Source organism: Eutrigla gurnardus (genome assembly GCF_963514095.1).
Source record: "Eutrigla gurnardus genome assembly, chromosome: 1".
NCBI lineage: Eukaryota > Metazoa > Chordata > Actinopteri > Perciformes > Triglidae > Eutrigla > Eutrigla gurnardus.
The window spans coordinates 1,349,449-1,364,757 of NC_139915.1; the positions used below are offsets into that span (position 1 = coordinate 1,349,449).

Sequence of the window (15,309 nt, forward strand, 5' to 3'; positions counted from 1 at the left end):
TCTGACCATGAAAGCAGCGTCAGCGTTCCAATCTGTGGCCGTGACATCAGAGCAGGCTGATGAGCCCTCCGTACCTCTTCCTGCAGGGTTTGGGTCGCCAGCAGGCACGTTTCCAGCTCCTGTCCTCGCTCCTTCAGAAGCTTCTGAAGATCAGTCAGCTCCCGACGGTTGTTCTCTTTATAAATATCAATCTGCTCCTGAAGCTCCAGAGTGGACGACTGGGACGCCACCACAATGTCATTCATCTGTAGCCACAGTGAGGTAGAGAACAAGGCGAGACGGGAAGAAATGCAAGGGAACAAAGCAATGAATCCACAAATCCAACCTGAAGCCTTCAGAATCCCTTCATTAAAAAAAAGACTTCAGTGGTCTCAGAAAAGAAAAGGTACTTCAGGCATTCTTACTGCAGAGATGAAGGCCGTGTGGGGTCAGAACCACTTGGCATTTTCAACCAAGATGATGAAATGAAACGTTCTCCTAGCTTTCACTACGAGTGTCTCATTTCTGTGCTTAATTTTTCATCTTCAACAGTAAAATACAGTTTTGTGTTTCTGCATTGTGTTAAATAACTCACTCGTTAAGAACTAGTCATTTAAACTAGTCTCAAAATTCCTTTGACTCAAAGATAAATAAACACATTTTACCAAATTGGAGGCTGCCATCTGAGAAACTCTACACCTGTGCCGCCTGCCGGGATGAAGCTCACACCACACTCACCTCCTTCTGAAGCTTCTCCACGGTTCTGTCCAGCAGCTTCCTCTCATCCTCCATGCCGTTCTTCATGTGCTTGAATTGTTCCTTCTGTATCTTCTCGTCCTCGAACATCTCCTCCAAGTTCTTGTGTTCAGCGCTCAGTTTGGAGAAGTTCCTCTGCAGAAGGACACAGTTTTAAAAGGCGTCCGACCATCCAAATTAAATTTCTCATAGGGTTAGGGTTAGGTTTATGCAGCCGAGGTGTTGCTGCTCTCACCTGGACATCCTCCAACCGGATGGTCAGTGCTCGATTGGCACGCGACACCTCCTCTTCTTGCTCCTTAATTTCAGCCAATGATTCTTCCAGCTGCCTTTTCTCTCTCTGGAGGATGGAGGTCATAATTATATTGTTTGGAACTAGCTGATGGAAACACGAGTCATATTTTGATTTCCAGGAAGAAAAAAAAATGGATTTTGATGTAAAAATAGAAAGAAAGATTTTTAGTTTTTTTGCACATATATGACCATAAATACGGTGCCAGTGTAGAAGTACACCAGTAATAAAACCACCAGCGGTTCTGTGACCGTGTCCCCTCATGCATCTTGACCTCTCACCTCCAGCCGGCCAGCTTTGTCCCCCTGCCTGCTCTCCTGCAGCTTGGCCTCGTCGACGATGCGGTTGAGTTTGGCCACCTCATTTTCCAGCTCTTGCGCCCGCCTGCGCAGCCGCTCGGCCTCCAGGCTCAGCCGTCCTGCCTGGCCCTCCACTGCACCCTTGGCTGCCTCCACGTCGGCCTTCTCCCGGACCACTGCTGCGCTGCTCTGCAGACGAGAACGAGACACGAGGCTTGGGTTCAAAGGAAGCAGGAGTCTGTGACACTCGACAGAAAGTGGAACAATGATGCATGGTGGAACAGTTGAGACTCTCTCAAACGCTTCATGCACAACAAAAAGCCATCTGAAGCACTCGGTGAGCCTTTGTTGCCGTGGAGACTCTGAATAACAGTGTTCTCCTGTAATTCTCTCACACTTCCTAATAAAAGCACCTAAATCTGAGCGTCCATTAGCCTCTGTTGATGGAGGACCACACAAAGTCAGCAGGCATGAAAGCCAGACCAGTCGGTCTCCTGTGTCGCTAGATTCAACATCTTCCAACCTGATATACTGTGATGAGATCGTTCTTTGACTGAGTTAAAGGGGAGGGTTTTTTTAGCTCTTCCTGTGCCTAAATGTATGAATGGAGGTGTTTCAGGGTGGAGGGTTGTGCTGGAGACAGACGGAAATAAGAATGTTTGTGCAACAGGAGACTGAGACAAAGAGAAGTGACAGCAACCACACGACTCAATCAGTAAGAAAGATAACAGGTTTGCAATGACACGCTTCAGTCAACGACAGGGACTTGGAGGTGGAATGTTCAGAAACAGGTTGGGTCATTTCCTGTTTTCCTCCCAGTACAGTGAGCTCCAACAAAAGATCATATCTATCTATAGTTATTGATTACACTAAATATGAAATGAAATAAACAAGGTGATACTGATCATTCTGCACATCCAACAGCGTCACTGCATGTGTGTGTTGCACAAAAGCATGAACATCTACAACACGCGTGCACACACACACACACACACACACACACACACCCTTCTGCAGAATCAACGACAGTTGTAACCCAGCTGGTGACACACAAGAAAATGCATCAACACAAACAGTAGGACTGGAAACTGGTTTGTTATTCTCTCCAGCAGAACCCGCATGACATACGTGTCACCAGGAAGAGGAACTCATGAATTATGGGTTCCTTCCTTTGACATTGATGGATCCGAAGAAGAAAAAAAAACATTCACGTGCCTCTTTTAAAACGCACAAAGAAACAAGTTATCACAGCAGATTGTCGATGTCGTTTTAATAGCAGAAGGCGAACGTGTATCGTTTGGTGAGCTACAGCGCTGCAGTGACTAGTTAGTAGTTAGTGTCGCTGGGCATTTACAGGACGTTTGGAAGGCGGTTACTTATTTACAAATGCAAAATGTACTTTCTGCTGAAATCCAAAGTCTACTACTCTTCACCCATAATGCTCTTTGTGACAAAGTTGAAAGGTGCTGCTGGTTGATCAACTGGTGTCGTCGTCATCACCTGTGAATAAACGCACCTCCTGCTCTGGAAAGGTGACGGGTGCCGCCCTGCTTCAGTGGGAGCAGGCCAGTTAGACCTGTTCCCACGGACCCGCCCTCATCTCTGCCTGACTGGGACATTTACAACCACGTACAAATACAGAGTTAACAACTCTCTGGAGTAGTCAGACTAATTACAATTAATGTGAGACAACACATAGAAATCAAATAGTCTAAGAATTTACAGTAACAGTCGCAAAAAAATAAGATAAATCATCATCAACTCAACATCTTAGCATGGTCCACATTCATCAACTGGGAACTGACTGAAGAATCCCATTTGCAGGTTTCTGGACTGATGCGTCTGCAGTCTGGGCCGAGACCAGGATCAGGTCTCTGGCGGTATGTCGGGTTACAGAAGCTCCACTCGTGTTGCTTTGAAAACTCACGTATCAAAGTTGTCCAGTACAATAACAGAGCATTAACTCTGTCGGCGCTCCATTTTAACAACATGCCCCACTTCCCACACCGGGTCACACCACTTACAGACATGAGCAAAGCCACCCGGCCAGAAAGAGGGAGACCCTGCTGAACCCAGAGGAAGGGGAGGGGAGGGACGCGTGACGGTAGCCTCCTTTTTATTACACTCTCCCTCCTGCAGCTCTCTGATGGGGCGATTTTAATCATGACGTCGTTAATCGTAACATCATGAGTGTGTCTTACACATGTTATGGCCACCAAGTCAAAACGCCACAAAGGCCAATAACATAACAACAAAACCAGGTTCAAACGCAAACAATGATTTATTGTTTCCTAACAAAAATAACTAAACCTGGACCAAAACAACAAAAGGGTCAGATGGGCAGGTGGAAATAAGAATAACTGGAGTTCTGGCCAGCCACACAGTGGGCCGTCGGACCGGAGACTCTGAACTAATGCCAGCCCATCCTTCCCAAGCAAAGTAAGATTACATCAAAATGAAAACTACATCAAAGAAAATGATGTAATGAATCAAACATTAACGTCAACTTTTCTTACGTTATAAGACAACATTAATATCACGACTCATATTACAATCCCCATTAATATTGCTATTAACGATTAATTATCCCATACAGTGGATTTATATAGTGCTTTTCTAGCTAACTAGCTACTCAAGGTGCTTCACACACACTACGTTCCGTCACTTTTACCCGTTCACACACATTCATACCCTGATGGCAGATGAGCCACCTGCACATCAGGATCTAACTCATTCATACACATTCACACGCCAGCAATTGGGGGTTCAGTATTTTGCCCAAGGACACTTCAGCATGCAGACTGGAGGAGCCGGGATTCGAACCGTCAAATGGAGGACGACTCGCTCTACCTCCGAGCCACAGCGGCCCCGCTTCACTGACTTGATTCTGTTCATGTACGCTCCTACAGGAAGTTAAATGGTTCAATAAAAGTATTAAAGTGTTATTACAGATGACCTTACAACCACTGAAGGATTAGCACCAACAATCACTTTATCAGCTATTAGACGATGATTTGTTTAATTTGTCCATAACACGATTCTTAATCGCCTCTTTAAAAGCAACTTTAACAAAGCGGCCAACGACACACTCTGACTTCAGTGTTAGTGAAAATATGATAGAGAACATGATCTAATATCACACCACTAACCCCCGACACTCAAAGTTTGACTTGGTCTCTCATGTGTGCTCAAAGTGTTTGCATACTGTTGCATATTAACTAACATTGTGCACTCTTTGAAGCGCGTCGCCAACCCCGAGGTGAAGTGTGTGTCCTCGTCGTGTGCTGTGGTGAAGTCTTGGCTCGGTCGGTTATTCACACCAAAAAAACCTTCCAGCGTAACAAAAGAGCTGCAGTCCAAAGATAAATACAGCTGCAATAAACCAGCTACGACCTAAAGTGTAGATTGTTTCCTGCCTTAGTTAAAGTCCAGATTTGTATAAACTGTATACCGGTATTCAAGTATTAACGCCATTTAAACTCGCAATCCTATTATATATTCCCCCCTCCTTCTCTCCCCTTTTCATTTATTTATTCATTTTATAATTTATTTACTCTTAGTTTAACTCATTCTACTGTACATCTGTCTATCACACATTTTCAAAGTCATATGTCAGGAAATGTTTTGTAAAATGTTTAAAATGTTTAAATAAAAAGTATATAGTATTATATATAGTATATAAATAAACTCCTGAATCCTGAATACAAGCTTTCATAGAAACATTTGAGATATAAATAACTAAGTTCGACACTGAGGGACCCACTTTGAGAATGTGAAGCCTAAATATCATTCAGAACTCCTGCAAACAAACCGTCCGTTCCTCCGATCCAAGACATTTTCCACAACGCCAGCTGCTAGCGTGTTGTCATTTCTCCCCCATCCCCGATGTGTTTTTACTCGCTGCTGAGCTTTGTTTTCCTTTTTGAAGACAAACATATCGGAGGGATTCTTTTCCATATGACTTCCTCCAGCGCACCATCTGGCAAACTGGGAAAACATTTGTTCCACAAAACCCAACAGAATGGTGCAACACTATAACATGCAGCGCAACAATACGCTTCAAATGTGACAGCAGCTGCAAAAACACACTACCTGGGATTTGGTGCACAACAACAATAATGATACGTTACATTTATCACACTTTTACTTTTTGTTACAAACGGGTGAATTTTCTTCTTCCCTGTGCTGTCAAAGCTCATCTTCATCACAAACCAATAGAACGATTCATCGATGCATCATTTCATCGATTGTCAGTCCTACCGATTCAACTAAACCGATCTGCTAAAATAAATAAATAGAATGAATCGTTTTGGCTTCACCAATAATCGATATAAATGCATTTAATCGGATGAATCGTGATTCTTACTTATGATTAATGTTTTAATACCTTTAAGACACTCTCTCCCCTGCCAGCATGTAGTCTATTGAATAATGTTAAAAATAACTGACATTTTTGTATTCAGCATAAAATATTATGCAGGACTACTTTTTTTTATAGAATAAATATGTTAAATAAGTAATTCTGTGGTTTATTTTTTCACCTTTCAGAAGAATACAGTCTCACTGGCATTATTGCATGTTTATTTCATGGATATAGAATTTTGGTTAAAAGTTACTGAATCGAATCGAATCTTTACAAAATAAAAAGATTTTCCTTCAAATCGAATCGACAACTACTGTATCGTTAATCGAAGTGAAGCCAAAGATTCTCACCCCTCAAACTAGTCTGTATGATGTTTTTCTAAATAAGTAAAATCATAAGCTCCACACCACCATCTCTAGACTCCATCACCCTTCTTAACTCGGACACTCAGCCTGCACGTGAGGAAGATGTTACCCAATAACGTTTAAAGGAGTGGAGTAATCACCACAATGTTTCTAGTTGTACTTCAGTCTAAAAGACAATAATGAGCCTTTGTACGCGTCGGCCTGCGGCAGAGTGTTGCAGACATGTCTTTTAGGTTTATTGGCCAATCAGCTGCTTTTGGTAACTGGAGATAAAATGTCACTGATCCTGTTTTTTACTTATCGTGGATTTGAGCTTTTTGACAGCTAAAGTGATGTAGCCTCATTGTGTCAAGTTAGATTCCTTTGTTGTCTTTGCCAAAAGGGGCTACAAATCAAAAAAACATCTTAATAAAAGTGTACAAGGTCAGCGTACAGGTCATGTACTGTACGGTGTCACATTATCTGAGCTGAACCCTCATATCAGGAGAAGCAGTGGCGGGGGGGAGTCTCAATTTGCTTTGCCAGCACAAAGTGTGTGTTACGAATACATTCCTCATTAAAGAAGGGACCCAGACCTGAAGTGGAACAGAAGGCCTGTCACGGACTGAAAGGAAGGATTGAAGTAGAAATTAAAATGTGGCAGCTGAGAAGCACGGGCAGCTCTCTGGTGGACAGAGGGCCGTAATCAAATCTCTTCTTGTCCCCAGAGAACTGGAAACAGAAACCAGCTTTTAAAAGAGCCTCTGTGCAAACGTTAAGCTTGCTAAGACTTCATAGAGACTAAGACTGTGACCAAGCAGATGCTCCGCAAGATGGTTCTGATATTAGATGTAGAAAAAAGGACATTTCTCCCTTAAAAAAAATCACCTAGTGTCTCTGTACATTTGAGGGCGTGGCTATAAGATATGACAACGTTTTGATGCCTTCATCACCGTGCACCTCGCTTGTAAGATTTTCATCAGAAAAGGTGAACACACTATCTGGAGATGCAGCCCTCAGGTTCTCCATGATCTCATGATCTTTACGAGTTTTTCACTCCCTGACTCTTCTAAAGAGACTGATAAGTATTAGCATTAAATCTTATTTTTGGGGATTACTGGGGCGAGATCGAACTGGGCCCGTTGATGTACACAACTTCTTCTTCTGGGTTTCTGTATATGAAAAAGTATAGGATCATCTAATCTATAACCTTTTCTTTCTGTAAAATATTCAGCAAAGATCTTTAAAACCATTAGTATTTATTAAACTAAAGCCTCAAGACTCAGGCTCCACTGTGCCGATTCAATCCTCCACCAGCATCCTGGGTGAAAACTCAAACGCTTGGTAAGGTCTGGGCAGAAAGGCAAAGAGGGGAGAACACTCCTGTTCCAGTTTTCCACAGCAGAGGCCAAAAGACATGGATTGAATAAACTTGTGAGCAAGAACAGAAACGCCCAAATCCACACGAAACTAACAACTCAAACATGGAGACCTCAGCTCACACGTTCACAGTCACGTCCAAAATCCATCATCAGAACTGGTCAGCTGGCGGAGTTACAAATCCACAATCAACATGTCATTGAAGATGTCAACAGACTGCCAGATTCTGAGTCATTATTTCATGGTCATGTGGATTACAAGAAGACAGGACATAAAAAACAACCATGTGAACCCAAGTGAAAAATAAACAATCGCCTCCGAGTTCACAGGAAAAGCCTGGGTTTAGAAGCAGTGATGGATGGAAGCTCTGAACCACGAGTGGATGGTTGGTGTATTTAACTTGATACCTGAGAGTTGTTTTAGCAGATTAGTGGCAGGCAGTGAGGGAAAGGAACAACAAACACTCAAATCCAGCCGCTGCCTGCTTTCACACAGACGGGACTTTCTGAGCCAAACCTTTTCTGACTGCTGTTGGATTTCATTCTCATTTTTTTTAGATTGTTAAAGTCCCAGTGGGCAAGTCCAGCAGATGGAGGGCACTCTGTCAGATTTTTAATGTTTCCAACTCTCAGGCTCCTCCCCCACGACCACGAGCTCCTCCCCCACGACCACCGAGCTCCTCCCCCACGACCACCGAGCTCCTTCCCCTCGACTCCGTGCCCTTTGAAATCCCTTAGATCACGCCACCTTTGAAACGCGGGTCCGATGTTGACTCTGGTTTTATCACGGGCACCGTCGCCATCTTTCTTTTTTTCTTTATTTTCCACCGGTGTTTTATTTTCCTTGGTTGTTTTGGACCTCCTCGTTTGGGTTTTTAACCAGGAATTGGAAGCTTGTTGTTACTTCCCTCCGCCTCCCCCCTGTGATAGTGGAACGATCCGAGGGGGGAGGGGCTCTGTGTGTGCAGAACACAGCCCTGCGTGCTGATTGGACAGGATGATCCGGACACAAACAACAGGCTCTACGTGCACGTAGAGGCACGCTTTTTTTCTAAAACCAGATTATTTATGTTGTTCTATCGGAGCGTAGTATCGGCTTCAGTGAATATGATCAAACACATGTTGCCGACTGGGACTTTAATGTCATCAATCTATAAATTAAATTAATAATAATGGATTGGATTTGAATGGTGCTTTTCAAGACACTCAAAGCCCTCTGACAGGTTCCATTCATTCACACACAGTCATACCTGTGGTGGTAAACTACCTGGGGCAGACTGACATACAGCAGTCATACACATTCATACAAGGCAAGCTGGGTGAAGTGTCTTCCTCAAGGACACAACAACCATGACACAAGGGCGGGGATCGAACTGCCGACCCTCCGAACATTGGCCAACCCGCTCTACCACCTGAGCCACAGTATAGTTATCAATAAAGCTATTTCAAAGGCCAACAAGGATAATTGGCTAATTCCTTGCCATCGAGATGAAGTCAAGATCCAGAAACTCTCCATCACTTCCTTCCTCCTCTTCCCAGTCGCCTGCTAAATCAGCTCCTAAAGCTCCGCTCAGAAATACAGCGCTATCATCAAACGCACAGACTCACGCCGGAGCCTTTGCTTTCAAAACAAGCCTGAGGGGGATATCTTCTCCGGTCCGCGTTAAGTTTGATGATCAGACAGTGAGACTTCGGGTTCACACACTGGTGGAGATTAGTCGGAGGGGCCGGCCGAGATACAGGCCGGGAAATTAACTGCGTTTAGGTGTGCAGGAGATCGCTGCGCTGTGGAAACTGTGGCGTTGGGGAATGAAAAGATGCAGCATTTGGGATGGAGGTTTACAGATGAGAGCGAGATAACCGTATGGCCGTGTTACACACAGAGCCCGGGGCTGTAGGTGTGATAAGCACAAGGCTCTGTCTTTACCGTTTACCGGCAGGGAGAGGACAGCCGAGACCTATTAAAGCCTCCGACACCGAGAATCCGGAGCACTGTGGGGATGGAGATGCAACTCCAGCACCCTGAAGAGACACAAATGGGGGAAAAGGTCCAGGCGGGTGCATGTCAAAGAGCCAGGCTAAAGGGGGAGGACCGCAGGGTGCACAGTCTCCACTTCCACCCTGACATTCACAGGAACAGACCCTGCTCTCTACTCACGGCACCTCATATTTCCACATTTTTTGCATACCAGCAAAGCTGACATGAACGAGTCCACTTCCAAGTGTGCAGGCAGCTTTTGTTGCAGCCGCATAAGTAATCAGGCAAGTAAAACTTCCAAAAAAAAGAAGAAAACTCATATTTTCTCAAGTAAGTATGACCAACCTCGATAAAATTCCACAGATTTCAGCTCAATGAAACACAATGCAGCTTTCAATTGAAGACACAAAACAGGCCCCCGCTCCTTTCAGGGGGTCAGCCACGCATCCCCTTTCTACAGCACACTGACCCACTTACTCAGCCCGTCCCAACCCCCGCTGCTATTATTGTGCGAAACAAACTCATCATTCATTATCGGCTGAGGGTCCGCAATTACACCCCCCCTCCCCAACTCTTTCAGGGCACAGAAAAGAAGAGGATACGACGCAGCTCAGGAACGGCCGCTCATTAGATTAGTGATGGCTTGCCACTGCAATTAACTAGAATGCAGAGCAACTCAGTGCTCCAGTTTCTCACATTCTTCGGCATCGGCTGCTCTAGTCAACCCAAATGTCAGCCGCTCAAAGGCCTTTGGCTGGTTGGAGATGGGGCACAAAAAAATAAATAAAAGATGAGTTCAATCGGGCTCTCTTTGTCGTAGAAGAAGCAGGAGCGTACATGAGACTTAAGGCTTTATTTTGATATTTAGCTGACTATTCTGACCCATCACACTGTATTCTCATTCCTTAAACCATGTCATTTATTACCAACATGCTTTCTATATGCTTATTTTGTAGATTACAGAGTGATTTAACCTATATGTCCTTTATATGCCAACCTGTCAGATCTTATTCTCAGACATGACATAAACAGCATTTATAAATAGCTAACCGTGTATATATGAATACCAGTTCATGTTTCTGCATCATAAATCTTCTAATCTACAAAGTGCATCCTGAGGACCGAACATTCATTCAAGGACATAAACGAGTGCAAACTCTTTTAGAGCTCAAAAGAGAAAACAAACAATGACTTCATCTCGTCAAGTGTTCACAAAGCACGGAGGGTGAACCCCCGACGACATGCTCCCTCGGGGGAGCGCTGCCTCGGTTTCCACAAAGGGAAATGTCCTCATAGACGTTGCTGCAGAGCTCCGCCGGACCCCCAGCAGACCTGCAGGAAGCCGAGAACAAGGAGCGCTTCCACTCTTTGAGACAAACAGGACACACCAGCAACACAGCCTGAAAACAATACGTCTTCAGTCACGGCCTGCTGCTCGTCTCATCTGAACTCACCTTCCTCCATGTTGCAACAACAACCCTCCCCCCGCTCTGAAGAAATGTGATTCTAATCATTCCCTCTGAAATAATGGAATGCAGTAAAAACTGAGTAAATACGTGCTTTTAACTGAGGCTTAATAAGCTACAATGTCGACCTTTCCAGTAAGGCAACTCCTAAATATGTCACACTGATTAATGTTACGATCAAACATCATTCTTCCTGTAAAACGTTCGTCCGTAGAGGAACAGGCCGAGATAACGCCTCCACACTCGACTGGCGAGAAAGACTTCCCATGAAAAATGATGACAGGCTACATTTAACTCTCACACACGGCTTCATTTTATCAGTTTGCTCTGTTGATGCAACTCCAGTGTTTCCACGTGCGTCATTCCAAAAGAACAAGTGTTCAGCTTCACACTGCTGTAGGTGCATATCCATCCCCATGGCGATGGTTTGTTTATGAACGGGGATGTTTAAACCAAATCATGAAAAACAGCAGATCTGCACAAAACCAGCTGCTTGTCACGTTATGAAATCATGCATGTTGAAGTATAAACAGAACTTAAAGGGTTAAGAGAAATGTGAGAAGAACTCTGTAAATATTGAAAAATCAACAGCTATCTTGTCATCAGCATGAACATGAGGAAATTCAACATCTCTCAAAATGCAGTGGAGACGATAAACAACGCCTCTACACACACACACACACACACACACACACACACACACACACACACACACACACACACACACACACACACACACACACACACACACACACACACACACACACACACACACACACACACACACACACACACACACACACACACACACACACACACACACACACACACACACACACACACACACACACACACACACACACACACACACACACACACACACACACACACACACACACACACACACACCCCCTGATGTGCTGCTTATCTGGACACTGTGACAGGGTGTGTTTCTGGTGTGGGGGAAGGTGAAAGCACAGAGGAGGAGGAGGAGGAGGGCACACAGGGAGTCAAACTGGAGGAGAGAGGAGTAAACAAGGCCGATTACCTGCTTGGCCTCCACCAAAGACGACTGCAGTCGACTAATTTCCTTCTCATACTGCTCCTTCATCTTGTCCACCTCCTGATCATGGGCAGCCACTTCCTCCTTCAGAGCTCCTTTCAGAGCCGTCAGCTCCCTCTCTCGCCTCCTCAGCACCTCCTCCAGCTCCTCCTTGGCCAGAAGAACTTCCTGCATCTCCAACTTCAGTTGCATCATGTCCTGCAGAAAAAAAGGTAGACGGTTTGGTCACTTTTTTTTCATTTGAGAATTTGCAGAATGGGACTGAAGTTGACCTGCAAACTTTGACTCTTCAGTTTGCTCTCGTCTTTGGTTACACAGACGTTTATCACTGCAACCACTTTTGGAAATAATCAGTAACAACAATGAGTTTATACTGTAGCATCCTGGTTTACGAGGCAGCGTTTAACTATCACGGTGGTTTTGGTTGAGGTTCTCCTCTTCTCTACAACAACGATGACTGCATTACCGCCATGATGATGTCCTTCTCGTCATCTGCAGCCGACTTCTTGGCCGAGTCCAGCTCGTCGTGCATCTCAGACAGCTGGTCCTGCAGGTCTCTGATCTCCGTCTGGTGCTGCTCTCTCTCCATCTTCACCTGGAATAGCCTGACAAACCATGTGACATGTCACCACCACACACAGTACAGGACTCACACACCTGCACCGAGTCTTCATGTGAAGCCGACAGAACACAGGGCTTCAAATGAATACCTGAACGATGGCAAACCCATCATGTGTAAACTGCCTCTATATCGACACTGAAGGGGGGGGGGTGATAAGTGATGAGAGACGCCTCAAACAAATCACCACACAGTAAAGTTACGTTGCTGCTGTAAAAGTAGACCGAATGACGTTTGAAGTTGCTCCAGTCATCCTGAGAAACAAACACAGTAAATGTGAAACTGAAAACTGAAACCTGGATTTAAAGAAGAATAAAGCTGTTGACAACTCATCTAATAGTTATTATTATTATTATTATTATTCTATGAGCTGGGGAAGGTTTTAACAGCAACATGGTTCTTCTAATACACCGATTCTTCATCTCACCAGGAGGGCATAAAGTCCTTGTTCCCAGCTGCCTCTATGTAAGATCCTCAACTAAACAGCAGGGGTCAATAGTGCAGCGACAAGATCAGGATCCCTCAACAGCTTCCCACCACAACACTTCCATCAGAAACGGGCGCTAAACCAAACCAGCCACTTCCCACCAAGTTCAGCAGAAGTTAAAACATACTGGCCTTAATTTATGAATGAATAAAGTCATCACAACATTGATTACTCTTCGCTGATCACCCGTCATCCTCCAGAACTGTGACTGAACGTACTCTTCCACCGTGGTCTGGAGCTCCACCTCCGTTTTGGCTAGTTTTTCCTTCAGGCGCTTGCATGCCTCCGTACTCCGCTCCAGCTCCTGCTGCAGCTCCTTCAGACCTGCTACCGTCTTCTTGTCAGCCTGATTCTTCTGTTGGTCAAACACACATATTAATGTTGACATTTCAGTTTTGAACCTCCTGCACTTGTTTGCTAAAAAATGACAAAGTGGTCATTTTTTTAAAATCAGGGTCCGTTTGAGTCGAAGATGAGCATGTTGTAAAAATTATCTTAAACTAAATGCATAGCAAATAACAGTGTTTACAATTCCCACTAACTGTATTAGAACACCAACTCACTGCAGAATTACAGGTTTTCAAGAAGCTGAAAAGGTTGTTTATGATGCACCTTTGATAGAAGACCAGTAGTCATCTCTTTAGGATATTCTCAAACAACAAGTTAGGAAATAAACCGGCACAGTGCCAGCTAAGACCGTCGTTACCGTGGTTTGGTCCTCAAGTTGTCTCTTCAGTTTGGCCATTTCTTTCCCCAGTTCATCGTTTTGCTCCTGCAAAGCTTTGGTCTGTGCAGCAAAGTCCACGGTCTGACAGACGAAGACAGATGTTTTAGGGTTCAATCACAAGCTGAATATCTGGACTATGGAATCAGCACACGGTTATTAGGTAAATGCTATTCTAGTTTCTGCTAAGCCTCAGAGAAACACACAGTTTAAAAGGTTCCATAAATATGCTTTGAATCAAACAGGATGTAAAAGGAGAATTTACTAAATTCATGTCAGCACAACTAAGTTTGCAGCGTTCACAAGTAGATATCTATATGAAGGGAAAAGTGCACTTTTACAAGCCCAAGTTTATGATTTGAATATAAAAAGATGTAAAGATTGCAGAGATTATAGTGCACTTTAAGGGTTAGTTGCATCGATATAACAATGTCTTACTTTGTTGTCGCCTTGTGTGCTCGCCGTGGCCCGAGACTTCAACGTCTGGATCTTCTCAAAGACCAGGTTGACCTTTCTCTTCGTCGTTTCATCGGTATCAGTGCTTCTGAGGACACACACACACACACACACACACACACACACACACACACACACACACACACACACACACACACACACACACACACACACACACACACACACACACACACACACACACACACACACACACACACACACACACACACACACACACACACACACACACACACACACACACACACACACACACAGAGAGACACACACACACACACACACACAGAGAGACACACACATACAAACAGAGACACACACACACACACACACAGAGAGACACACACACACACACACACACAGGCTATTAAAAGGTAAAAAACAACATCTTTTCTCCGTGTTTGGGGGATCAGGGATTAATTCCAGACGGTTCTGGGAACAGAGTAAGAACTTCCCGGCTTAGAAAGGGTCATGAAGGATCACGCTGCTTTGATGTGTCACCCCACGGCACAAACAGCTTCATTACACCCGTCTAATGAACTACGAGGCACCAGAGCATCAAACGGAAGAATCCAACATATGGGCAGCATAATGGAGTCTTATTTCATCACCTCGTAATATATATTTTAATATTTATGATATAGGAAACAATCATGGTCAACACATTACATATTGAAACAAAAAATGTGTTTTAAGAAGCCTGGATTGACAGCATCTGGATAGAAAAACAGCCACACCCACATATTTTCTGCCTCAGCCCCGTTCTCTCTGATCTAACATAGTTTATGTCTGATATCTAAAAGATAACAATGTGTAAGCTATTGACAGTATTATTCTTGTCAGTGAAAACCTTCCTGAACCAAAAAAAAACATTTTTCTGAAGCTGAGAAAGCTTGCATTAATCATTGAGCATTTCTGAGTTTATCGCCAGACGTTTGGGAGGATTTTTTTTAAACACAAGAATGATTAATCCTCCAGTTGAAGTGAAAAGATCAGAATTCACAAAACTGGAGTTACACCACGTTTGCATGACAGCAGTGATGCATTATTTCAATAAATTACATGGCTCACACAGACAGTCAAGCCCCC

The 15,309-nt window shown here is 44.1% G+C and overlaps 1 protein-coding gene across 3 annotated transcripts in view; it reads right to left on the reverse strand.

The window, feature by feature from the left end:
• cgnl1 (cingulin-like 1) overlaps positions 1 to 15,309 on the reverse strand; it is a 29,400-nt gene that overhangs the window by 8,095 nt on the left and 5,996 nt on the right. For 2 of the 3 annotated variants that reach the window (XM_084009490.1, XM_084009489.1), the window contains exons 4-12: positions 14,188 to 14,293; positions 13,732 to 13,833; positions 13,244 to 13,380; positions 12,386 to 12,524; positions 11,905 to 12,117; positions 1,309 to 1,515; positions 971 to 1,075; positions 718 to 870; positions 75 to 245 (exon numbers count right to left, since the gene is read on the reverse strand). In XM_084009490.1, the coding sequence (XP_083865616.1) occupies positions 75 to 245; positions 718 to 870; positions 971 to 1,075; positions 1,309 to 1,515; positions 11,905 to 12,117; positions 12,386 to 12,524; positions 13,244 to 13,380; positions 13,732 to 13,833; positions 14,188 to 14,293 (1,333 nt within the window). The remainder of the gene's footprint in view (positions 1 to 74; positions 246 to 717; positions 871 to 970; positions 1,076 to 1,308; positions 1,516 to 11,904; positions 12,118 to 12,385; positions 12,525 to 13,243; positions 13,381 to 13,731; positions 13,834 to 14,187; positions 14,294 to 15,309) is intronic. The other variant, XM_084009491.1, reaches the window with a different exon arrangement.